We start from the raw sequence: 26257 nt of genomic DNA on the forward strand, positions 1-26257 counted from the left end.
CTTAACTGTGACAATGACCTTCTCCTGATGTGCTTAATCACTTTCAACCACATTGTCATCGTCACTGTCAAAATGAACCATCAAGCCGCAAAGTGAAAATGGAAATTTTGTTTTATTAAAACAACATTGAAAATAATGACATGTCAATTTAGTTCACATTTGACATTTTTCAAGTTTTCTGCGTATGTGATTTGTAACCATGACAAAACCTCTTGGTGTAAATAAATCCTGCCAATCAGGATACAAAAAGTCAACCTACTAAAGTGTGAAAAAGTGACACCAAAAAAAAAAAAAAAGAAAATCAAAAGACATTTTAAAAAGTGACAGAAATTAAATGTCTTCTTTGAGTTGAACAATCGGCATGTCACAACAGGAATCCCCAAAAGAGATTATGCATTAAAATCAAATTTGATGCAAAAGTCACATTCCTGTTTAATTTGAGGTAAAGATTATCAGAATGTGCTGACTGGCACTGACGTAGTTTGGAAATATTTGAAGGCATTTCAGAGCGTTTAATAAATAATTATACATTTTATATATATATATATAAAAAAGCAGCATTAAAAAGACATTCACAGATCAGGCGATGAGGTTGGTCACGTTCTGCAGGGCAGCAGCACTCCGATTTAGGGAATGGTCGTCAGGGAATAATTCCCGCAGCAGGAATGACAGGAGCATCTGAAAAGGGCGGGGGGGGGGTAACTGATTAGTTGTCAATTAGTCGTTGCACTCAATGTTCCAAACCCTGTACTGAAACTCTGTTAATTCATTCATTCATTTTAATTTCATGCTAACCCTGACTTTACACCCTACTTTCATACCAAATACCGTCTCGAAACTCCATTCTGGAACCTTGGCTCTAAACCTTACTTTGAAACCAAAGACCTACGTATCTTCAAATTGTAATTTTAATCCCTAACCCTTGTTTAAAGCCCAAAGCCAGGGTTAAAACCTTTGAAACCCCAAATTTAAATCCTAACCATAGCTTTAAACCCTACTTTGAAACGCCAACGCTGTCTGGAAATCTTAATTCAGAACTCTAATCCAGATTTGAAATTCTTCCCATGAGAATATTACAGCTGTGCATATATGTATCTTCCGAACTTCTTGCTGGATAAGGTAATTGGTTAGATTCAAACAGGTTTGACTTATCTTACTCCTTTGCAGACCTGCAGTACATGGCCTTGATGTACGGAGTACTTTAATTGAGTACATACTACTTTTTTTGTACTGCAAATTCAAAATAAACCGCACAGTCCAAAACAACGCAGTTACTTACATATACGAGTGCTTTGTTTTTCTCAGCGTCCTGGAAGAGGTTAAAAACATTCTCCATGTCCGTCTTCTTGAGGACCAGATAGTGCGAGTCTACCAGGAGGGAGCGGAGAACATTAAGATCAGGCAAAACCCTCTAACAATTTTACAGTGTCCTATATAGCGAGTTCGCCATTTCGTAGTGCTGTTCAAATGTGTAGTGACTATTGGTTATCGCCTTCATAGTGCCCTCAATGCATCTTGAGAAGTAGTGCACAAGTCATGCTCACGAGCAGAGCAATATTGACTATCTTTTGCGCCCATACTACAGGGTGATTGAAAAGCAACTCCCTATTTTTAAGCACTTGTATTTTATTTCTGAACTATAAGTCTTACAAGAAATGAACATGAGAAGAAAGTGTATTGCTTGGAGTTTTATTAAAAATTTGATACGGGCGCCACCAGTTTCTCAAGCCGCCTGGGAACTGCATTAACTGATTTCACAAGGAACTCTTGTGGGATGGAAGACATAACTTCTTGTATTCGCCCTTCAAGTTCTTCCAAAGTTGTTGGTTTGGTAGAATAGACTTGCTCCTTTAATCACGAAACACGCACACATTTTTTTTTTTAAATATTACAACATATGAATAAATAAGTATTTTAAAATAGGGAGTTACTTTTCAATCACCCTTTATATCGTGGGTGTTCAATACTACTTACGAACATTCCCCTTACACTAATGTAGTTACATTTTTGTTGATAGTTGAGCGCCTTGAGTGTAGTACCACCATGTGCCACACCATGCTAGGCAGCACCGAGATCTAGTGGAAGAGATGCAGCATAAAAGCAGAAGGTCCCCCAACTAAGCTGTAGTGCTAGTCATTCCCACAGAGCAGATATACGCCTGTGAGTATTGTATGGTCTGATTGCACTGTGTTACTGCTCTGTTTGTGTTAAAGTAGCAGTTGTTTGACGGTTTACAATTGCGCAAATTTCCGTTAGTATGTCTATGGCATTTCACATGATATGATAGCGGAAATTATATGGTTTGGTTGAACATTTTGGTGTTTAAATATACAAAGTTTTATTATCTGGAATAAAAAGGGATTCATTTTGGACTCCAGAATTACTGCAACATCAAGACTAATTTCCATTCACCCGTCTATGGCATTTCATATTATATGCAAGCCTACGATTAGCTGGTGACCAGTAAAGGGTGTGCTCCACGTCTTGTCCAGAGTCAGCTGGGATAGGCTCCAGCACGTCCGCGACCCTAATGAGGCTAAGCGGTACGGAAATGGATGGAATATATGCAAGCACTAAGGTAGCTGGCATATGGTATGGGTGAACATTTTTGTTTAATTATGTTTTGTTGTACATGTGGCTGCTCTGTTCAAGTAGCAATTGTTTGAAGGTTTATGATTACCATAACATCTCTGCTAATATCTGTTTTCCCATGTCGGGTGTTTCGCATTTTATGTCGGCATTAAAAAAGCAGACTTACGTTAGACAAAACGATACAGTTGGGTTGTTGTTTTCCTTGTCCGTTTTACACTAAATGTCAACTGGACATAAAAAGTAAAACATCTTGAAGCCACCATGCTTTGCATCCTATTTGAAAAACTGCGAACAAGTCTTTTCCTTTCCTCGAAGTGATGTTATACGATAGTCTCCCATTTCTTGACAGCGAGAGTAAGAAGAGGCACCAAAAGATACTTTAAAAAGTGTGTTTTAAGTGTATTTCAATTCGTTTAAATGTGTTTATAGTGTGTCAGAGGTATACAAATCCCTATATAGTGATTAGAAATGATTCACTTATTCCCTAATCCCTAACACAGGCAGTGACTTCTGATCTAGCACACAGAAGTACAGCAAGGCGCCTACATCGAGCGCTGATGAGGTTGTGCGCCCGCTCCCGGGTTTCGCTTTTCTCATCATCCGTGCGAGGTGGCGGCTGAGGAGAAGTCGCCGCAGGGGTCTGCGGCCACGCTTTGTCGCACAGGGTTTGGATGTATGCCGCCATCTGCGCCTCACTCGGGTTCATTTTGTTTAAGAAGGAGTTGACTTTCCTGCACAGACAAACAGCATCACCCTCAAGAGGGGACACTCCACACGGCAGGCTCCAACAAGCAGGAAGTGGAAACCACACTCACTTTTTTAAAATGGGCATGACTGGCTTCAAAATGGCGTCAAATATGTTAATGAGAATGGAGTTTCCTATGAAGGAAGACAACAACAGCGTTAGTGTACAGTATATATTGAATATTAAGGCTGGATTTACTCTGCAGGAAACTTTATGGCAGTTCATCGTTTGTGCCCAAGCTATAACGTGGATGTTCAAACAACAGTTTATTAATGGTTTTTTTTTAAACAGTCTACAAAAAAGTGCAAATTTAGAGTGATTTATATTGTCTATGTACATATATTTAAAAAGATCCTCTCATTATTGTGGCATTTAGGAAATACAAATCATTTTGGTAATCCTAATTGGCCTAAAACTGAAAACTTTTAGTCTGATTTCATGTCAGACTAATGTGTCAGACACATTTACAAAATGTGTCATTTTATACAGTCATGGCTAAAAACTGGTATCCCTGGGACATGCAAACGCAATGATTCACGACCTTTTGGATAGTCAGTTTGTATGAGCCTAAGAAATATCCTAAACTGTGGTGGAATGTCAGTACTCACCCAGAAAAGCTAAACATTTTTTTTTTTACATCTTTGGCGCCCTCGCACAGATGTCAACGGCTACAATCGATACTTAACTTTCGTCTTCTAACTGCGTGAACCCTTCCCGATTAAACTGACAAGTTTCAGTAAAACAATATCCACCATTAAGCTTGTAAGGGGCAAAATTCCAAAGTGCTCTCTAAAACGTCCCCCAAAATAATTTACGTGAAGTTTTTAACTGCATCACTCGCCCTAAAAATCTCTACTTTAATTATTCATGAGAAAAAGCAGTGTGTGGAGTAGAACAGGGCCATGTATTTTTGTCATCAATAATTTTTTCTTGAATTTATTAATTATTTAATATTTCTTTACGGAGGATTTTAGAACCATTTTAAGTGCTCATTCCATGTTTTTTCTCCCCCAGATAATTAAACCAAGATGGTGGCCACTTGTCACGTTAATAAATAACAGACCGAAAAATATAAAAGCTGAGCTGAACAAAACATATCGGTAAACAACAGACCTAAGAATATAAAACTAGTAAGTAAAAAAAAACAGACGCTAAAATAAATAAAAGAAAATAAATATTTAGTTCAAAGATCAATTGAAAAGGTGGGTCTTGAGCCTGTTTATGATGCGTGTCACCAAGTTCTCATCTCAATTACGCCTACGCAAACTGATTTATGGCAGCACAGCTTGATGCTGTTTGACTTCCAACTGTTACTTGTCGCCAGAGGTTAACAAAATATTCATCCACATTACCTGCATCAAGGTATCTAAAAATAGCAGAAAGTTGAATAAACGCGAGGGTAAAGTAAACCCTGCATATTCGTGGTACATCATTCACGAATACACCTAATTGCCTTTATTTCCCTGAGGAGCCTACACACAGCTATTTGCTGCCCCCCCCCACCATTTGCATTTTTTGCATACAAAAACATTTAACTGATAGACGCGCATTGAAAAGTTGAGAGGTCAAAACCCCCATGTCGAAGTGATAAATGTCGACTGAGATTTTTGCTCTTCGCCGCATAAAGGGGGATTTCTGTACAAATAAACCTGATATTTCTTTCAGCAGATCAAAAATGGCTTTAGTGGCCTCCAGCTGCTCCCAGGTGCCTTGACTCCGAGCGCACGGTGGCTCATCCCCCCTGGCCGAGACCACCTGCTCCTTCCCTTTGGACTTGGTGGTGCCACACGACACCCTGGGGCTCGTCTTCTCCTTCTTAGCCCTGTAAAAACCAATACAAAAATAGTTCATGTTTTATCTTTCCTTTGAATAGTTCTAACAAAGATCGAAGTTTTTTTAAATATGAGCCTCTACCGAATGGTTTAGATGGTACTTGATGGGAAAATAAACAGAAGCATAATTTTTTTTTCCCAGCTCAGAGATTTGGAGACATGAGATTCATTGAATGTTTCCTTTTTTAATAACAGTGGTGCCTTAAGATACAAGTAATTATTTTTCCGTGGCCACGTTCATAATCTCAAATCGCTCTTATCCTTGAAATGTCTGCAAATGCCATTAATCCGCTCCAGCTTTCCCCCCCCAAAAAAAAAAAAAAAAAAAAAATGTCGTCTTGTGTATTTGAATGAGGAAAAATAGCACTCCATATAAGAAAATAGAATTGCATCCATCCATTTTTGAGTACCATAGCCTCAGATATGTTGGTGCTGATTTTCATCCCAGCCGCTTTCCACTCGTCTGCGAACCGCACCAGCGAGAGCTGAAGATCGTGGCTCGATGAAGCTAACAGAACCACATCTCCAAAAAGCAGAGACGCAATTCTGAGGTCACCAAAACCGGACCTCCTAAACGCCTCGGCTGCGCCCAGAAATTCTGTTCATAAAGGTAATGAACAGAATTAGTGACAAAGGGCAGCCTTGGCGGAATCCAACCCTCGCTGGAAACGAATAGAATGAAATGTGTTTTTGTCACACTGCATCAATTGAATGACCATTGTGCTGCTCTTTCTAATGGCCACATAGGGGCAGTATAAGACAGACAAATATACTATTCATTGAGCCATCTAAACTCCTCTTAGCTCATCAGTATGGCACTGATATTACTTGTTCTTCAAAGAGGATTAAGACTACATGACTGAATACTGTTATACTGTCTGTCTACATGTGTTGTTGTACCTTTGGTTTTCAAGCCGTTGCAGCATTAGCATTAAGCTAGCAGACCGAAAGGCTAAGCTATGTGGTGGTTTTGAGTACACCGCATGTCATTCTCTTTGTTTTATGTTTGATTTCACGGTAAACTTCAACTTGGAGTGGCATTAAACAGTTTGTTCACTATCTTCCAAAGAGCTGCAAAACTGCTGTTTGTTGAGAAGCGAGTTGAGTTCACTGCCACCATACAGCGCTCGTGTCTCATAGAAAGTCGGCTGGTATCTCGACAAATTTGAAAGTCGTGAATCTCAAGGTACCACTGTATTTGCTTTCTTAATGTGCTCTCCTGATTGTTAAAGGGCTGGATGACCTGGCATTGAAATGCAACCACGACGGGGCATTGGTGGCGTCCTCCCCGTGATTCCCTCCTTCGCGGCTGCAGGTTGGCGCGTAGTCCGACAGGGACTGGTCCTCGTCGCTGTGGTTTCTGGTGGAAGTCAGGGACTCCTGCGATCTGGATCTGGTTAGTCCCCTGATGATCATTTTAAAGTGCATTAAAGGATTGTCAGAATCCTCCGCCTTGTCCTGGGAACAGTTTCCAACGGAAGAGTCTGAGCTTAAAGATGAGGGGGATGGCTCCTTTTCTGTTTCCATATTGTCTGCTTTGGGCGTCTCGCAGGAGGAGATGACAATGGTGGGAAGCGAAACGGTCCTAACAGCACAGCTCGTCTCCGTGGAGCCATGGGAGTTTTCCGAACCTTCTGCGGACATGATGATTTCTTTAGAGGCTCCTGTCGGCGGGGTAGAGCTCTGGAAAGAAAATAATCAACTTTGGCTTGGGCAGCGTAGAGCAAAACAGACGCATCATTTCATTATGCCAAGCCATTTCAACATTTATTCCATATCCTTGATATCCAGGTCCATGTACTAGAACGATCTTTGTCCTCACTAGTAAGGCAATTCAGCGCACTAGTAAATTGACTGTGTCTTACTTGTAGCCCCCCCCCACCAACCAATTTCTGTAAGACCACTTAGGTGTACTAGTAGGGCAAATTCATGTTACTAATGAGGTAAAACTGTGCGCTGGACATCTGTGCACCACTAGTGTAACACTGGATGTTAACTAGTAGAACTGTATAATATCAATAGCAGAAAGTTTGTAACATGAGTGTGTCACTTTAAACAACATGTCTACTGTACATTTTCAAACGATTGAAAAAGGCAATCCGTTCGTAAAGCACTGACACCACTGTAGGTCTATTTTAGTAGCAGTCTCTTGGGTGCGTATTCTGTCTAATTTCTATTACGCTGATTTATTCTTGAGCAAAATCGATCTGATGACAAAAAAATGTCAGCATTTTATGCGGATGACTGCATCTCACAAATATGTATGATCTAATATGTGGGTATCATAATTGGAGATCAAGCAATTTTTACTTACTGTAAGCAGCTGAGTGCAGTTCTCCCACATAGCACACTAAATGAGCAAACACATCAAGGACTGTGTATCCCCTACAGACACAACTAAACTTGACCGCTTATTTGCTCTTTTTTCTGCACTACATTTCCGTCGGAGCTTCTTCACTGTGTGCATTCGTTGTGAGGTCTCATAGGAACAATACACCAATTGGTAGAAAAATACTGTCCATGCATGAGCAACTCTTGATATTACTTTGATGCAGCCTTCTAAAGCCCTTCTTCAGAACAAATTGAACAGTGTCTTGTTACTCAAGTGCGGTTCATCTGAGCAAGGCGGTGTGACACAAACAATGCATATTGGCTACACTTGGACATAATGAGTGACAATACAAGCACTGCATAACAATTTTGGCCTTTGCAAAAGATAATATTGCTCACTTTTGAGTTGCACTGCGAGAGAAGTGCTACGTCTTTACAAAGCCATAATTTGAGGAGTTCTTGTATTGGATCCCATGAGATTGTGCAGATTGTATTGTAATACTCATGTATTAGTGGGTTCAAACCTTTTTTTAATACTTGCGCAAATGTGACTTTAGAGCCGCATACCTTCGGTGCAACACCACATTGTGCCACGAAATGCCGGGCAGCACCGTGCCCTACTGGAAGACATGCGGCACAATTGAAAGGAGGAAGAAGGGACTGAGAAGGTATTCCACTAAGCAGGAGTAATAGTCATTGTGAGTAGGCCTTACACGATCAGGATTTTTGCGGCCGATCACTGATCAGCGAGTTTAAAAACCCGATGCCGGTCACATGATAGAGGAATGTTTCTATTTAAATGACCTGTTTCGTTTACTGTATATACATACATGTGTACCTAATTGCTAAAAAAATAATCTATTTACAATAAATAAAGTATCTTTGTTCCTCTATTTATGCCAGTGAGGCATAGTGACAGACAGAACCAATGAATGGTCTTCTATTAGATGGCAGGAAGTAAATACAGTAATTAATGTATCCGCTTTTTGTGACATTTTTGTTTGTTGGTGTGCCGTGAGATTTTTCAATTATAAAATATGTTCCTTGGCGCCATAAGGTTCGAAATCACTGCGCTAGTCAGATCGTGTATTCTAATCAGTCAGGTCAAACCAACTTTACAACATGACAGAAATAATGGGCGCTAACTTACTGTCATTAAATTACTTTATTTTTAGTTAAATTACTTCACCCACACCCAAACTTTAGAGCATGATTTGGTAGTTTGCTCTTTTAGTGTTTTTCGGTTTTGTTTTTATCGCTTTAATAAATTATATAATCATGTATTGTTATAACAATCATAGTTTTACGTTTAACTGTTTCATGTTTGATTTTTATTTACTGTATGTGCAGCACTTTGAGGTTGTTTTTTTTTTTTTTTTTTTTTTTTTTTTTTTTTTAAAAGTGCTCTATACACTACATAAAATAAGTTGCTCGTAGTGATTTGTGGGGAACAAAGGAGAAAAAAATATTGTTGTACAATGAATTTATAGCAGTTTGTTTGTTCATTTCCCCCCACAAAGGTGTCCAAAGGCTTAGTACAGTACATTTGATGAGCGCACAACGGTTAAACCAGCGTTGTCATTAAAAACAAAATACAATGTTACCTCTTCATCCTCTTGTCCAGGAGTGAGGAAGTAAGCCAAGCCGCTCAGCAAGCCCCACACGCCTCCGTAATGCTGCTCTTCATTCAGCAGCTTGTCCAGTGGACAGAGGAACTGGAACACCGGTTGTGTGTGCCCAATCAGAGTATCAGATATTAATTCCTGGGAAGGAAAACAAGAAGATGTTGAGTCAGGAGGAACACATCCAAGTGTTCTTTTTGTGTCAGGATTGGGTTTTTTTTTTTCCACCTGCAGGAAGTGCTCCACGGAAACTTTTGCTTCTTCTTTGGTCTCGTTGCTGACCTCCAGCTCATTGACCTCCAAGATACTGGGCAAGCTGGTGGAGTCCTGGAAAAAACAACACATCCACATGACGGAATGTCTAAACGTTTCCAACTGAGAGCAACACACAGAAAAATGGAAAGAATAGTTTATGAAAATGCTAAAACCAATTCAACATGCAGTGTGAAAAGTAGGCAATAGTAATTGACACCCTGTAAAAGGTTTGTAATTTCCTACAGATGACAAGTTGGCAGCAAAGCACTTTTTTCAATAAGACAAGGTCATGGCCTGACGAAATGAAGCTCCTCCTCTCAATTTAACATAGTTGTGTGGCAGCAAGATGCCACCAGATTGCGCCAAATCAATATTTTTATATAAGGCATGGCTTTGAACCGAGGACAAATGAAGTGAGTAGGTGAGTCTTTCAGCGAATTATGGAGGAAATCTTTCCGCAAAAAATGCCAAACCGAAAATATGCCGGGGTTTGCTGTATTTCTTCCTTTTCCAACAGGCCTGAATACACCATGAGGTTTTATTGAAATGACTGGCTCACATAGAGATCTAATTGGTGTTAAAAAAAAAAAAAAAGTGTAGTACAGTGAAGCACCGCCTTTTTACGGTTTGCTATTCACAAATTCACCCGTATGTTTTTTTTTTTCCTATGACACCTATCCTCAGCTATTCAAAACTCTTTTGTGAAATTGTGAAAAAATGCAAAAGATTTGCTCTTGTATGACAGTTACATCTTTTAAAACACTTATGAATGCAGAATGAGGTTTGATTGAAATGTCTGGCTTAAAGAGAGTGATCTGATTGGCGTTAAAAGTGGATTGTGTAGTAATGCCAATTTACCTGCCACCTGTTTCTGAAATAGATGACATCCATGTATTTCTTCTTGATGTCCCACTGTAGGTTTTCAGGGCTGTCCCTCTCCTCCAGATGAACCGTGAAGATTAGCTCCTCATTTTCCCACTCAGCCTGCAACATACAGGGAGGGGGGAAAGAGAGAGGAAAAAAAAAAAAAATCACCTACTCAAAGTGGGCTTCCAAGGACAGGCTTTCACAAAGCCTCTGCTGACAAATAACAGGCCCCGCAAGACATTCCAGACCGTCAGTGATATTTAGAACTCACATGAGGGATGCTGACTGCCCAACGGCCGACGCGCCACATTTCATAAGACAGCTTGAATTCCATCATGTCCTCTTGGACGCTTGTCAGGTAGTTCTCCAGATCGCTGTCCTCCTAATGGGGTTTGGCCACAGATCAACAATGAACCGACCTGGTTTCAAGAAATCACTCCCTATCCACTATATAGTGCCCAATATCCAGCGAGCCAAGACATGTACTTTGCATAGGGGTGTCCCAAGCCAATATTTGAGAAGATAACAGTCTGACCTCAGCACAAAAACCTCATCCAGTGAGGTTCAGGTTCATAACGTATCAGCGCCGCTGTCGGGGTGGACTGACAGCTAAGCTAAACAGCAAAGCCACTACAGAATGCCGCTCCAATTCATCTTCCCACATTATGCTGTGCATGACTGCAGTTTTCAAAATCCGACTGTTTATTTTATTTATTTTTAAATTACGGCTACATGAATATTAAAACGACATTCGTGCTTTTTTGTATTATTAAGTACATTTTAAATGTTTTATTCCAAACGCTGTGCTGGGCCAAATGCAATGAAATTTGGTTCTGTATACAGTTGTATACACCGATACTGACAATGTCTGTTTAAGTCTAAAGTATAAGTTCTGTTTATTGGATTTATTGAGGTTATTTTTCATAGTCTTCTAATATTTGTAAAGGTATTCTATTCAATTGTAACATAATGCTTATGTTTAATTTAAACAGTGTTATTTAGCACTTTAAATATGGATTTTTTTTTGTTATTCGTTTTATTGAGGTTATTTCTCATGATTTTCATTTTTTATTATTAATTTGTAGTATATTATTATGTTCACGTTTAAACTATGTAACCCATTGGTTTATAACTGCTGTTGCTGACCATTGTTCCCTGTTGGAGTAAAATCATTTGCTTTAAGTCGTTTCTAACATTCCAGACAACACATTAAGTAATAAGTGTATGTATGCTTCATGCTGATATCGTATCGTATCAATATCGGCCAACACTCAAGGCTGCAATATCAGTATCGTATCGGAAGCGAAAAAGTGGTATAGACATAACCTCATTTTATGAGACAAATCTAATGACACACCACCAACAATAAATGTCACCAAGAGTACAGCATACTGTATACGCTGAAATAATTGGGATCTCGTCTCAATTCACTCACAAATTAAATTGTTTGTTTAGTTGAACACAAAGCTATTATTCTGTTGCATGAATGACAAAAGGTGAAAACAGATTGTACCTTGTACGGAGAAAACAAGCTTTTTGTGAAAAGAAACGTCAAACAGAACAGTGACTTTGCCACTAATATTATTTGATTTAGTGACATCTCAAACTATAAAAAAAAACAAAAACAAGACTGAGAAAGGGCTTTTGATTGCAAAATAATCATTTATTTACAGGTATACAACGATGAAACACACCGGGAGTGACACTCACTCACCGCATGGTTCTTTTACAAGGCGTTTGTCATTGACTCAATGAACTGAGTCATCTTTTCTCGAAATCGCAATATACTGCTTATACCATACATACACATATTCTGTTCAAGTGTGAGCTGCCTAAACATGTCCAACTTCCAACGTGCAGCCATTTCTCTCCCTAATAATCAATGGGACAAGCTGAGCTTCACCACCTTATCTTTATCTTCTACCCAAAAGCTGTGCTGCTCTCAAACACAAAGCGATGCAACACCACCATCTACAGGGATTGGTTAGTCATTGCAGTGGTTTGCAAACTTTACATTCACAGACGAACTAGGCGAAACCCTAACTGTTGCAAAACTAAAAACCTTTTCGGTTGACGAAAATAAACCACCACAGCAGTGAATGAGACAAGTGCTTTGTTTATTATTATTTTGGAAATCACATTTAGCTTAAACAGCTGATGTTGATTAGGGCCTCACTTAACGCCGCATACGCACATGCTATACAGACCCTATATGCGCACGCACCAAGCGCTATATTCCTCTACAGTTGAGGTCCCAATTAGAGGAATGCTTGCTTTTACACGCGTTGTATTTTGTTTGCAATAAAAGATTGAACAGTGCTTTTCCTGCTTTGTCTCTCAGCCACGCCGATGTCTCCATTTGCGAAATTACGCCACCACTGTGAAAGAAAGTCCTTAATTTGATCATCGATTGCACATAATAAAAATGTGGTCACGTGACGTAATTTTCTCCTCCTAAAAAATAATGTCAGTTAACCACAATTTAAGTGGCACCGATGTACAGTACATCTGAAGTACATTCGTGGGACTTTTCGCCCCAGTGCGGCAACATTTGAATTTCTGATATTTGTGTCGCTCTGTGTGCCGGTTATTCGCCTGCTCCCACTTTAGTAGCAGCGACACTGTCGAAGGGCTGCAATTCTTTTTATTTTTATTTTCTTTCAAGTCTGACCACTTTTTATTTCTCCTGTCCTTCCTGTCATGTTTGTTGTTTATTTCTGGACGCTTGCTGTCATGATTCACCTTCCACAAGCAATGGCCAGCATGTCTCTTTTATACTCAAGCGGTGCTTTGAATTGGCCATAGTTGGTTGAATTTGGGTGTGCAGAGGGCGGGATCCACGTGCGCACTTTTACTAAGCTGAACTGTGACTTAGGGAAAATTCCCCACGCACGGTTTATTAGGTCTGATTTTTTGGGGGTCGTACGCCATTTCCACCTTTTGTGCATACGTACACTTCGGAAAGAATCTATGCTCTCTTTGAAAAGCGAAGCCCCTGGTACGTTGTAATTATACATATATATATATAATTTTAAAATACAGTAGTCCACTACATAAAAACGCAGTCGCGTTTAGAATCATTCACTCATTACCATCTCCCTAATCATTTTTTTAAATAATCATATACTCAACTATATAAAAATCTCGATATAGTGATAATGGGATAAGGAATGAGCGAAGGACGGGGAAGCCTCACCCGGTCGGAGTCATGCTGACTGTGCACAGAGCCCTCCCTGCTGCTGGCCTCATCCTCGTTGGATGCCTCTCCCCGGGCCGCCATGATCCTCATCACCAGCTCTCGCTCAAGCTTTTTCATCTTCTTCTTCTTGGCCTTCTTGATCTTCATCTTATCCACAAATTTGGACCAGCCCGCCTTCAACTTGTTGCCTGACAGAAGCAGTTAAGACACAGGCTACAAAACGTGGACAGATATACTGCAGAAAAGGACATTTAATAAAGGACATTTCAAGCATTTGATTCATCCCAAAAGAAAAGTACTACATTTATGCTTAGATATTGTACTATTATTATATTTACTGTCAAACTAAACATAAAACAAAGATAATTATATGTGGATTTAAAACAACCACATAACTTTGCCTTGGGAAATGGGACATTTAAAATGTGAAATGTAAATATTTCCTGTAAAAAGGGACGGAAAAAAATAAGATTTATTTTTCTCTCTGCTCCTTTTCATTCAAATTGTATTTTCATGTCAACATATGTGCTTTTTTCTTTTATGTAATGAAATAAATTGAACAAATGTACAAAAATAATATAGCTAAATACATTTATCATGCTAGAAAGCGCTCTCATCGCTGTATGTGTTAATAAAATATTAGGATTATCATCTTAAAGGCAAATCAACAGATTGTGCAGGTTTATATAATATTTGGAGCGGTATGTAACGTGAGTGAAAACCCAGAAGCAGCTCCCGTGCTTATACTGTTGTGATTAAACAATGAATTCGACCTCGACCTTCGATAGAATCAACACTAATAAAGCCGTGTTTGAACGCATAACAACTTTGTAGTAAGACGCCTGATAAAATAATCCAACTTGCTCATGATGTGCGCACAATTACATCTTATTAGTGCACTTGTTTGTCCACATTATGTAAACTTGGCGTGGTGTGGCATAAATATGCACAAGGCTCATTACTACGGTACCATTATTTGATTTCATTCACTCATTGATGCTGTTTGAGGGGCGGTGGCGTGAGGACGGCGAATAAATAAGTTTACATTAGCTGCTTGGACAAACAACGGAGAAACTAATTAAAATGTGTAAGGCCCACTGGTACAAACACGTCATAAAGACAACAACACAGGGCAACTGATTAAACCAGTCCTGCACTCACAATACGGAGAATAATAATGATCCTCTCTGCTCTTCCTGATATCGCCCCCCTTCCTCCTGTTTGAAAAGAAGACTTAAATGAAATGTGCTTTTTCTCTAGGTCGGAGTGGGAGAAAAATTCAACCTTGCCCTGACTTGCCCATCATTATCATCCAACCATGACAGGTACATTGATTTGCAGCTAAGAGCACAATATCAATTCAAATGTGTTCACGTTTGCTTTGGAGCCAAATAAATGGTCAAATGAGATGACTTGGAGGAGTTCCTGTGCTTATACTTTGTAGATGTTTAGATCAGTGATTCCCAATCACTGTGGTGTGACACTATGGTGTGGGAGATCATCAGGCGTTAGGAATGTAACAATAGCTAAATCTCTCGGTTTGGTTTTATCACGGTATTAATCTTACGGTACGATAATTATTGCGATATTGTGGGAAAGCGCACGGTATTGCAGCAAGGTTCACTGTACAGGTGGATCAGAGAGGCACACGCTGGAGAACAGAAAGACCTATTTTTCTTGCTGGCTGAGTCCTCGATAGGCTTTGGCCATTTCTGTGCGTTTACCAACAGGTTTTCGTGGAAAAAGACATCTTCAAATCATATATTACCGTTAATTTCCATCCCTGTTCATCCAATGTTTACATTCACGTACCTCCCTAATGCTATTATGGCTGCAGCAATAATCATGCTATGCTCACAATAACACTGTCTATTGAGAAATTGTCTGTTCACTAATATGCGGTATTTATTGTCTTATTGTTTGATTCATAACATTAGAAATTGGCCACTGACTGCTAACAATGATTCCTTTGCTTAAGTCCAAAAATACAACTCAAGTCAGAAACACAGAAACACTCTTAATGGCAACGCAGGTATAGAAGTGCAGAAACAGCCAAGTAACAATAAAGAAATAATCACGGCAATCCTTGTGAGTTTCTTTTTCTCGCTTAGTGATGTGCTTAAATTGGACAGGTTGTCCTGTCTGATCTGAGGTTGGAGGCGAGGCGGTGGTCCGACGGCGACCGCTGCGAGCAGGGACGTGGAATACGTGAAATGGAGGTACACCGGCAGCCGTTCTTAGCCCGAGAGGGGGCACGTAGGGGCAATGGGTCAGCCCTCGGGGAGACGGAGGCCAGCGCGAGAGTCGCCTATCGCCCGATCGATTGCATAAGGGGTGTTCAAAATGCCGATGATCAATGTGTCCTGCAATTCACATAAGTTCTATATTTTTCTTTCAGACAATTAAGATATGCAAATTATGTTGTCCATTTACAGCTGAAGTTTTGCCCACGTTACTTCCGCATCGAAACGCAGCATTTCGGCCACGTGGGCCAGTCAGCCAATTACCAGTGTACTTCTTGAAATGCGGTGACATAGTCACATGGGTTACGCAGCCAATCAGGTGCATATATACTGTGACAAGGAAGTGGAGAGAGTGCAGTAGCAGCCCGGCAATAGGTGACGCGATTGCGTATGGCCGACACCAAACTAAATTTTAAGCACAATGGCTCATTATTTGAAACAGAGACAAGACGAAAATATCGAGGCAACAGTGGGAAAAGAAATGGATCGTTCTGTGCTTGGGCACAAAACAATAGCACTTAGCGGACAATGCGGTTGAAACAAGAGCAACGGAACAGACAGACAAATGCAAGTCACCGTAAAACAACAAGAAGGCCTTCAATTATTATTATAATAGTAAAAATAATTCCTTTCGTGCATGTCAATGTGAGTACCAGTTTATATTTAAAAAAATGGATGTGGCACAAACACCACACTAAGAACACTACAGTAAGCTCTTATACTTTTTATTACCAGTTCGTCATAAATCTAAATTGAACCTATGTCAAACTAGAGAATACAATTTGTGTAAAATTGTATGTAAATGCTGAAGAGCTAAAGGTGAACTGAAATGCTGTGGAAATGTAATTGTTGAAATGTAGAATGTGAGACTTGAAGCTGTAATGGTTTGAAGTCGGTTAAGAAATGTGGAAAAAGTAAGTAAATATGTAAACTTTTCTCTTAATTTTGGAATTTTGAGCAGAGGAGGCAAAGGAGGACCCCCAACTAATCTTCAATAAGTTATTAGGGCTGCCAAGATTAATCGACTAGTCACGATTACGTCGACGATAAAGTGCAGCCCCACACTGTCAAACAGACCTTTGCCTTTGCCCTTGATCTGGCTGCTGCTGGAAACTTCCACTCCCTCTAAGTTCCTACAAAACCAGAGACAAAGCAGTCAGCACAAAGCACACACCCGCACGCACGGCTACTGATCGTAACGATGCAGGGAAATCAAGCCGTGCGCTGGGTGACGGTGGCTACTCACACTTGAGCGCTGTCATCCTCCTGCGAGTCCAGAGAGGCTCGTTCTGGGTCGGAGGCTCTCAGCTCCTCTGTAGAACCTTTAGCAGATACGCTGTCAAGCTGACTCACCACCAGCTGGTTCAGGTTGTCAGGGTCAGACAACCATGTCACCAACAGGCCAAGACCTTAGGAGGAAGGAGGAAAAAATAAATAAATACAATAAAAAAACACTCACTCACCGTCACCGACACTTCATTAGATACACAAGCACTCTCCAAAGAGTGCCAATACAAGACAAAACAAGCCTAATGGTTCAAGGGGGAGGGGGAAAAAAAAAAAAAGAGGCAAAAAATGTTACTTCATAGTGACCCTCCACTTTAGTGTAGATATTTAAGCGTTTTTTTTCCCTAATGGATTTTACAATGCAGGCAAGTCAAAATTTAGAGTTCCGCACCTTAATATAGTACCTCGTTGTGCCACAACATGCCAGGCAGCACTGAGCTCTACTTAAAGAGATCAGCAGTGTTTAAGAGCAAGAAGAGACAGAGAAGGTCCCCAAGTAAGCTGCTGTAATTGTCATTGGTCCCACAGAGCAGAGAGAACGTATGCCTGTGAGTGTTGCTCTATGCTATGTTTGTATGTATTGCCGCTCTGTAAGTGTTAAAGCAGTAGTTGTTTGAAGGTTTAGAATCACAGTTTATCTATGCTAATTTCAGTTAGCCCGTCTATGGCATTTCGCATTACCATTAAGCTATCAAACTTTTGTTAGATGAAATTATATGGTTTGGTTGAACATTTTGATGTTTAAATATACAATTATCTTGTTTTATGTTAGCATTACAATAAACTTCAACTGAGGGTGACAAACTGCTTGAAGGAAGCACGCATTGCTTCTTATTTGGTAAATTGTGTGAGTCGTTTCCTCTCCTCAAATTGATGTTGTACAATAGTATCCTCAAAGTTACTATTTTCTGTTTGCTCCCACGTTGTCAGTGCAAGCCGTGAACGTCAGTCAGAATGTGCTTTTGATGAGAAAAAAAATGAATCTTTTAAAACATTTGAACGAATTGACAAAAATCGATTAATCGCCCATTCCTAAAGGATGAATTATGAAACCTACATGTCAAACCTCCAGTCATAACTTGTATTCGTCAGTTTGAAATCTCCCTTTTGTCTGTTTCCTAGTTGAAAACAAATGTGGTTTCCTTGAGTCAACAGTTAATCATATGTCTTATCGTTTATGTGTGGAATAAAAAAGTGAGATGTGTTTGAAGGCTGTTTGTTATTTTTGGGTTGAACACAATTCAAATGCTCATATATATATAATAAATATATTATAGCCTTCTAATGCATTGTACAGTTGAAAACAAGTGACACAAATCTCTTTTCAAAGTGCCTCAGAGTAATCAAAGTCCTTGCATAAGTACGGTGGCTAATTACTACAGACATAAACAGCATTAATGTTGGAGAAAATTGCTGTGTGATATTGCCAACTCAATTATACAGCATATGAATTAAATGTTTCATCGATACTTCTTTGGGTGCATGCCAACAAAAATAGAAGCGGCCTGCATTTGGGCGATAATTCTTCAATTATGGCCATGAAAGGCATTTAATTTAAATGCATTGCAATAGCAAAACCTGGCAAAAGATTAAAGATACGAGGTTGTTTATATATATTTTTTTAAGACGAAGTCATAAAAGCAGAATATAAATCTCTGCACACAGACTTCGATAAAAATATAAAAAAATAAGGCACCTAACACTCCAATAGAGTATGTATATATGCATGGTATAAACTAGGGATGCAACTAACGATTATTTTAATAATTGATTACTCTGCCGATAATTTTTTCAATTAACTGATGAATTGGATACAAAAATAATTTTTAACTTCCATCCCTTTATTAAAAAACATGACATTATTTTTAATTGACAGTGCAGAAAAATGATTATACAGTAATTCAGTTGCTGGTTTGGTCCATAACATCCGTTAGAAAGTCGGCAAAAATATTGATCATTGTTTTCCATAATTAAAGCAGATGTTTGCAAATGTCTTATTTTCATTCAACCCAAATATAATCAGTCTGCTTTCATGGAGGACTACAGAAATCAGATTTTATTTACTGTTGAGAGGCTGAAAATCCGAGGATTTTGAATATGTTTTAGTTAAACAAGGTCTCTAAACAATTAAATGATTATCAAAATAGTGGTCAATTAATTTCAGAATCGATTATTTGCGATTAATCGTTGCACCTCTAGTATAATCAGTATGTCACGTAGGTAGTAGAATGTGTATCGCGATTATGAGAAAAAAATTGACGCAGTTCAGAGTGAATAACACCACGTGAAAAAAAAATTGACATCAACTCGAGCCGTGTGGTTAGCCGGCGTTGCTCACAGTGGTTTTCCTAGTTTGTACGTATACTGCATCTATAAATATATGACGTGGCCATCAAACCTCCTCTCTCGGTCTTGTTTTTCTTGTTTTATAGTTTTAGATGTCACAAAAGCAAAACATTGCATTAAAGTCACTGTTCTGCAAAATTTACAATTCACAAAAAAAAAAAAGTTTAAATAAACTTTTCTCCCCTTTTTGGTCAGAGATCAGCCCATTTTCAACTACTGATTAGTAAAAAACTTATTTCAGGTTAAAGGAGAGAGTCTACTCTTTCTTTTGGTAGGGTCGGTACTTATATTTTTAAAGAACAAAATATTCTGTGGGTCTTGAAAGATGAGCCAAAATGCGATAAAACAACTTGCAATTTGGAGAACTGCTTTGAAAATGTACATAGGCAATTATAAACACTTTCAGGGGGTGCGTAAATTACTTGCCTTTTTCACTTTTCGCAACAAGGCTTGGCCCCTATTACCTGCAAATAGGTTTCATTTACAAGCCTTTAAAAAGTAAATTTTCCATACTGAACATAAGTGGTCACAGTGTGTAATCCTGCTAACTGTTAACAAACTGTAATAAAAAAAATTGTTTTGAAAAGTCATGACTTTGCACTGGGCTTGGGTAAAAACTTCCTGCCGCTCGTGTAAGCCTGTCATCCTTGAATGCTTCCTTACCCTTTAAGGCAACGATCTCACTCAAGGCACAGCGGGTGACTTGTTGGCCCCACAGCTGCTCGGGAAGCAGGTTACGTACTAGAGCATCCGAGAGCTCTCGGAGCAGCGCGATCTCTTCAGCTCTGCAGCTCAAAAAAAGCTGCCTGACGACAAGAAAAACAAAAAAAAAAGAGCAGAGGAAAACCATCCCGGGATTATTAATTGGCCCGCGATGGTATTTATGACTGCAGAGGTGAAAAATCACATGTGCAAAATCGTCAACGTACCACTTTTTAAACATCTTTTCGCAGGAAAAACAGCCATGACTGCAGGTAAAATCCAATAAAGCGCTGTAAATTATTCATGGACGGTAAAACATCCGGAGGTATTTATAGGCACGTTATTGAGAGCAAAGAGCAGCTGAGGCAGCAATAATTGGAGGATTTTTTTTTTTTCTTTGCCAAAATAATGCACAGCGCAGCCTCGAACACTGCAAGCTGCGAATACAATTTTTATTTGTAGGGATTTGGAGCACAATTCTCTATTGAGCAGTGTTTCCGAGCCTTTATTGAGCAAGGGCAGTTATTTTACATTAGAAAAATGTCACAGCACTCCACCAAACAAAAATTTATATATACTGACATAATAATGATGAGTAGTAGTAGTGAAAAGTTACTATACGTCGCTGGAGTAGATAGATGAACAAATGGAGTTTTCCCTTGAAAATTCATGATTTGCTTTTCACAGATTCATTTGGATTTTGGGGGGAGCCTATCCTCCATTATTTGCTGAAAATGTATATATAAAAATATATATTGCTTTGGCTCCAACTTGTGGCATCTTAATGCCAAGGGACTAAGTTGAAGTGAGTTGAAAACTTACATTAGTGATTTGCCACCACCTTGTGGCATCAAAAGGCAAATACAATATAAAACAGTATAAAACCTTTCAGAGGGCATTTGCAAAAACATTTTGCAAATGGCAATGTCATGGTCTTCTAATTTATTTTTTATTATCTAATTGTAGATTATGCTTATGTTGAAGTTAAACTCGTTATGTTTCAATTTAAATATATATTTTAGTTTTTATTGGTTTTATTAAAGGTTATTTTCAGAATTGTCTCATTCATTGTTTTTATTTCATTCAATTGTAGTAAATTCTTATGTCTAAAATTAAACTTCATGTAAACCATTGGTTAATGATAAATGGGTCCGTTTTTCTCATAGCTGCTGTTGCTGACTATTGTTCTCTGAGTAATGTCACTTAATTGAAGCAGTCTCTAACATTTCATACTACAAAATAACTACGTATGATTTGCGCTGATGTCGTATCGGATCAATATCGGTGCCGACTGATATTCAAGGCCCCAATATTGGGATCGCATCGGAACTGGAAAACTTGTATCGGGACATCCCTACAACAAATATTACCTTTATTGTCATATCTTTAACTAAAGACCACTGATAACCTACAATATAGATACACACAAACACACACATGAAAAACACACACCAGAATTGTACTTCCGGGGTTCTATTCACCTGTCGGGGTGCTTTGCGTCATGCAAGTGCTGCGTCAGAATACGAATGGAGCCCACCACTGCTTGACAGACGTCCAAGTCCCGCGTGTGTTGGATAACGCTGTCGATGACGAAGTCAAACTCCCTGCTGAGCGCCTGGTGCAGGGGCTGGCGCTCGCACGGCTCAGGAACGTCGTACCACGACAACACCAGCCGAGCATAAGCGCACTGGAACACTGCGGAGATGAAACGCACCCGGAAATTCAATGGAAAGTACACTACTCACAAAAAAATTAAAACTCTGGATATTGGGTAAAATTTCAGGATGACCCTAAAATGCACGATAACCTTTCCAGGTGAACTCAATTTGACCTTGTGCAAACTTTTTATTGCACGTTCAACTATTTCAAACAGTATTTTTGGCGCAACTTCACGTCTTACCCCACCCCACCCCCCCCCCCCCAAAGGATTTCCCTTTCTGTGACTCTTCTAGTCTCTCTGTTGCAAACTGTTGATGATACTCTGTGCCACTGAGCTTAGAGTGTCATCAGCAAGTTGCAACAGAGATACTGAGACACTGGAAGAGTCACAGAAAGGCTTACGAGTTGACGTTCTTGGAAATGTATTGGTCCATTCATGAATCAAGCACCTGTTGTGAATTTTGACATTCAGACCCTTGTTGGAGAACACCATACTGCGTAAAATAAATAAATAAATCTGTCACTTGCATGAGATAGGGTCATCCCTTTAACACTGACTAATTTCAGCAGGACAAAAATAGAGTGTCAAATGATGAAATTATTGATCCTTGAGGTATTTTTGACGGAAGAAAGCCAAGAAAGAAATCATGTTTTTTCTTGCTTAAATTTCCCTAATGAGCTAATTAGGACCAAATAGGAAACTAATAGCAGCACAGTGACGAGCATGTCCGCCTCACAGTTGTGAGGTTCTGGGTTCAAGTCCCTGTTCTGGCTCTTCCTGTGTGAAGTTTGCATGTTCTCCCTGTGCTTGCGTGGGTTTTCTCTGGGTAGTCCGGCTTCCTCCCATGTTCCACATGCATGTTAGGTAGGTGTGAATGTGTGTGTGAATGTTTGTTTACTGTGCCCTTTAATTGGCTGGCGACCTGTCCAGGGTGTACCCCGGCCTCCCGCCCAAAGTCGGCTAGGACAGCTTTCAGCTCACCCGTGAACCCTAATGAGGTCAAGCACCACAGAAAACTGATGGGTACGTGCCATTTTGAATATTATTTTATATTTTGATCATACTTCCACACACTCTTGTGCAGTACAAGCATTTCCCAAAAGTACAGGTGACTGGAATGCTCTTCTTTACTCTTGTAAAGGTTTCTGGGATCATTTAAACAGTGCAATACATATGAATAATTTTCAGAATGTTTAAAAAAAATAAATAATACAAATTAAGAAAAGCCACATCCTGTTGTCTGGCTGTAGAAAAATTCATGGATGAAACTAAAGTTTGTTAACATTTCCCTGTAAATTCTAATCCTACACACACACACACACAATGTGTGGATAAATACGTCATGTGAGGAGAAAGAAAAAAAAAAAAAAAAAGGTTACAATGACAAGTGTCATGGTTTTACAAGTACACTAATCGTGGTTACGAGCGCCATTATTTCGCATTCTGAGTTTACGACGTGCTCTGCAAACAAGTCGTACAGAGACGTTGATTAAAGGCGGTTTGGAAACACGTCAGTGAAGCATGCAAAGCAGACATGTTACTTCCCGTTCTGGCTCATACTAGAGTAAGATCCATCTTTTTGGTGGGTGGGGTTTCCCTCTCTTTCCCTTGCCTGGATGCCCCTCCTAATTGAATGTAACGTGACCTCCTCACAGTACACTGTGTCAAGTCACAACACAACACTGCATTGGCTGCCATAACAACAAGCAGGCTTTGTGACACCACCGCATTTATCAAGATACTTTATCATTCATTAAAATTAAGATTTCCAACCACTGAGTAAGTACACTTGTGTGTGAATTGAGACAAGATCATTATTTCTGTATATGTACTTTTTTTGGACATTTTTGTATAGTGCTGTGCTGTGATATGTTTTGAATGTAAACTACATATTTTGGCACACGCGTTGCCATGCTCAATAAATGTTGAGAAACACTGCGTGAACACACCCACCTTGCTGAAGAGATCTTTTGACACGAGGATAGTGGCACCCCAAGGAGCCCCCAGTGTCGTTGTCATTACCTTCTGCAGTTAAGTCGCTACTAAAGTGCTCATCAAGAGTCTCCTGTGGAAGACATCGAAAGTCATGAGCGCCCTGAACAGCCCTTCAACGTTTCGCTAGCCTATTAGCATAATTGTCTAAACCACAGGTGTCAAACTCAAGGCCCGGGGGCCAGATCCGGCCCGCCACTTGATTTTATGTGGTCTGCGAAGGCAAACCATGTGTCAACTTCCATGATTCTTGTTAAAATCTGCACCGAATTTTCAAATAGTCACAGATCATAAATGATCGTGTTGAGATAGTGCAAGCATTTTTGTGTTACCAAACAATAGTTGAAAAACCCATTACCCTTGATTTCCGATTCCAAAACTAGTGTAAATCGTGTAAATATGATGAGGCGATTAAAGATTTTTATGGTTTCACAGTCATAACGGCCCTCTGTGGGAAACTGTAACTACAATATGGCCCGCGACAAAAATGACTTACTGACACAATATCAATAAAAACATACAAACGTGATTTAAAAAATGTTTTTTTTTTTCTTAGATTGTCAGTCCTCCAGGTCACGGTAAGCCACAAACGTTGAATGGAGGCAATTGGACTTTTCTTGTATGCCAAATTTGTTGTGTTTTTCTTGTTTTCCCAAAATGTTCAAAAATGACTTAGGCAACTATGCTATTTGGCTAACGATTTGACATTTTCACAAAGACCTGTTTTGAGTGCAGTGGTGTAAAATACTCAAATAGATTTGTCAGATGTCTGTACTTTACAAGAGTATTTATTTTTCTGATGACTTTTTTACTTTTACGGATTTGCATTTTCTACTCCTTTGTTAAAATGGGTTTGTTTCTCAGCAAATGACAAGATGCAAAAAAAGAGGTAAGAAATCTTGATTGGTTGAGATCTTGCGGACTAAAATACGGCAAGACGGTCGGAGACAGCAGCAACATGGGGGAATGCTCACCAGGAAGCACTGACAATGACAGCAACACATTCGGAGAAGCAAGACATTCCCCATCCGTGACCATATTTAAGAGAATAATTGAATGTTCTCAGCTACAAGAATGATTCGTGGCAAACGCGTTATATCTTGTTCCTGCCTAAAACACCACTAGCTTCTAAAAAGTGTCTCATCTGAAAAACATACAACTAAGGTGTATTTTTGCTTTTTTTTGTTTTGTTGTTGTTGTCTTTTTTAGTCAGTTCACCACATTAGCAAAGCAATAGGGGCACGTTTTGATAAGCTTTCTAGTGACCTTTTTTGTGTATGTGATTTTATTTATCTGTCAATTTGTTTCCTTAAAAAGCACAACAATGACAAAAAAAAAATGAAAAATACAATAGTCAAAAATAAAACAAAAGGTCTGAAGCTAGAGCTTTCTAAACTCCTTTCAGGTTTCAAAAAGTATATATATATATATATATCGATCAAGTTTTAAACAGAAAACGGGGGTTTTCCCCATTTCCGTTGTTAATTGCATTTAAAGTAATACATTTCGAGATAAAATAAAATATTTTCTCTTCTCAGTTCGAGCACAAATATACAGTCCACTCATAAAAGAGGGAAACTATATATCGTGCAGTTTTTTTCTCCTTGTTGTGCCAAGTTATCAGTTCATATTAGAGGGTATTCTATAGAACTGACAGTTAAAAAAAAATACTACTTTTCAGAGTCTTTAGCCAACTTTTTTTTAAAATTATTATTATTTTCAAGTACAGGACTTGACCGAGTATTTCTGCCTTTACCAGTATAGCTTATGAGAACTTTTGCCACCTCTGTAAGTCTCTCCTTTAATCAAGTATTTGTATTCGTTCACCTGGAGGGCGTCCTCGTCGGTTTGCGTGCTGCTCTCCCGGCCGCTGTCGGCCAGCAAAAGCGGCGTGGAAAGGCAAAAAAAGAAGAAACAGACAAAATACTGAGCGAGAGCTCGTCCGGAGTCGGTGAAGTACCAAAGCAGGCCCAGCGTTACCGCCATGGACACACGCCATCCATACATCTTTTCCTCGTCCTTCTCGCCCTTTTCCTCCTCACCAGGGTCTCGCGCGACCCCGAGTCCGAACATGGAGCGGAATGAGGCCCCCTCGGTCCGGCAGCATCGCGAAAACAGGCGGCGAAGAGACGACGTTGGCGAGCTCAAGTCAATAAAAGTGAAAACAGGCGGTGGAAAGAGCAGCAAAGTTGGGCCAACGGGCGACTTGAACGGCGCGCTGTGATTGGCTGAAACCCGCGTGGCACTTCCAGGGAAGGGCGCCATCTACAGGACACTTTCAGTACCGGTGGATCATTATCTCAGCGATAGATAGATAGATAGATAGATAGATAGATAGATAGATAGATAGATAGATAGATAGATAGATAGATAGATAGATAGATAGATAGATAGATAGATAGATAGATAGATAGATAGATAGATAGATAGATAGATAGAATAAAACGCAGCATACATTAAAAAAATACAACACATCACATTTTATACATTACAATACATTCATAATTGTCGTAAATGTATAAAATTGAGATGTTTTAATACTACCATATGATTTCTCTGTATAGTTCAGTCTGAGTGTACACCA

The 26257-nt window shown here is 39.4% G+C and overlaps 1 protein-coding gene across 3 annotated transcripts; it reads right to left on the reverse strand.

The window, feature by feature from the left end:
- Positions 1-93: 93 nt before the first annotated feature.
- si:rp71-46j2.7 (uncharacterized) lies at positions 94-25963 on the reverse strand. Of its 3 annotated transcripts, XM_061788226.1 has the most exons (18): positions 25679-25963; positions 25501-25543; positions 23635-23746; positions 21503-21716; positions 19983-20125; positions 16933-17095; positions 16764-16819; positions 13441-13631; positions 10516-10626; positions 10236-10361; positions 9351-9449; positions 9105-9263; positions 6413-6852; positions 4987-5159; positions 3408-3471; positions 3139-3323; positions 1280-1368; positions 94-678 (listed from the first exon to the last, which is right to left on the reverse strand). In XM_061788226.1, exons 1-18 carry the CDS (start codon positions 25936-25938, stop codon positions 580-582), a joined length of 2727 nt encoding a protein of 908 aa, XP_061644210.1. In that variant the 5' UTR covers positions 25939-25963; the 3' UTR covers positions 94-579. The 3 variants fall into 3 exon arrangements, with proteins under 3 accessions (XP_061644210.1, XP_061644209.1, XP_061644211.1); XM_061788225.1 differs by having other exon boundaries at positions 25501-25963; XM_061788227.1 differs by lacking the exons at positions 21503-21716; positions 23635-23746; positions 25501-25543; positions 25679-25963 and adding an exon at positions 20249-20277.
- Between the last annotated feature and the right edge of the window lie 294 nt (positions 25964-26257).

This window comes from Phyllopteryx taeniolatus, chromosome 10 (assembly GCF_024500385.1).
Source record: "Phyllopteryx taeniolatus isolate TA_2022b chromosome 10, UOR_Ptae_1.2, whole genome shotgun sequence".
NCBI classification, from domain to species: domain Eukaryota; kingdom Metazoa; phylum Chordata; class Actinopteri; order Syngnathiformes; family Syngnathidae; genus Phyllopteryx; species Phyllopteryx taeniolatus.

Bases quoted from the DNA above. Each gene is read 5' to 3' on its own strand.
- si:rp71-46j2.7 (XM_061788225.1), bottom strand. From the start codon at position 25,938: ATGGCGCCCTTCCCTGGAAGTGCCACGCGGGTTTCAGCCAATCACAGC. The intron at 23,747-25,500 runs GTGAACGAATAC...TGTCTTCCACAG, and splicing joins CCGACGAGGACGCCCTCCAG to GAGACTCTTGATGAGCACTT. The intron at 20,126-21,502 runs GTGAATAGAACC...TCTTGTCGTCAG, and splicing joins GACGCAAAGCACCCCGACAG to GCAGCTTTTTTTGAGCTGCA.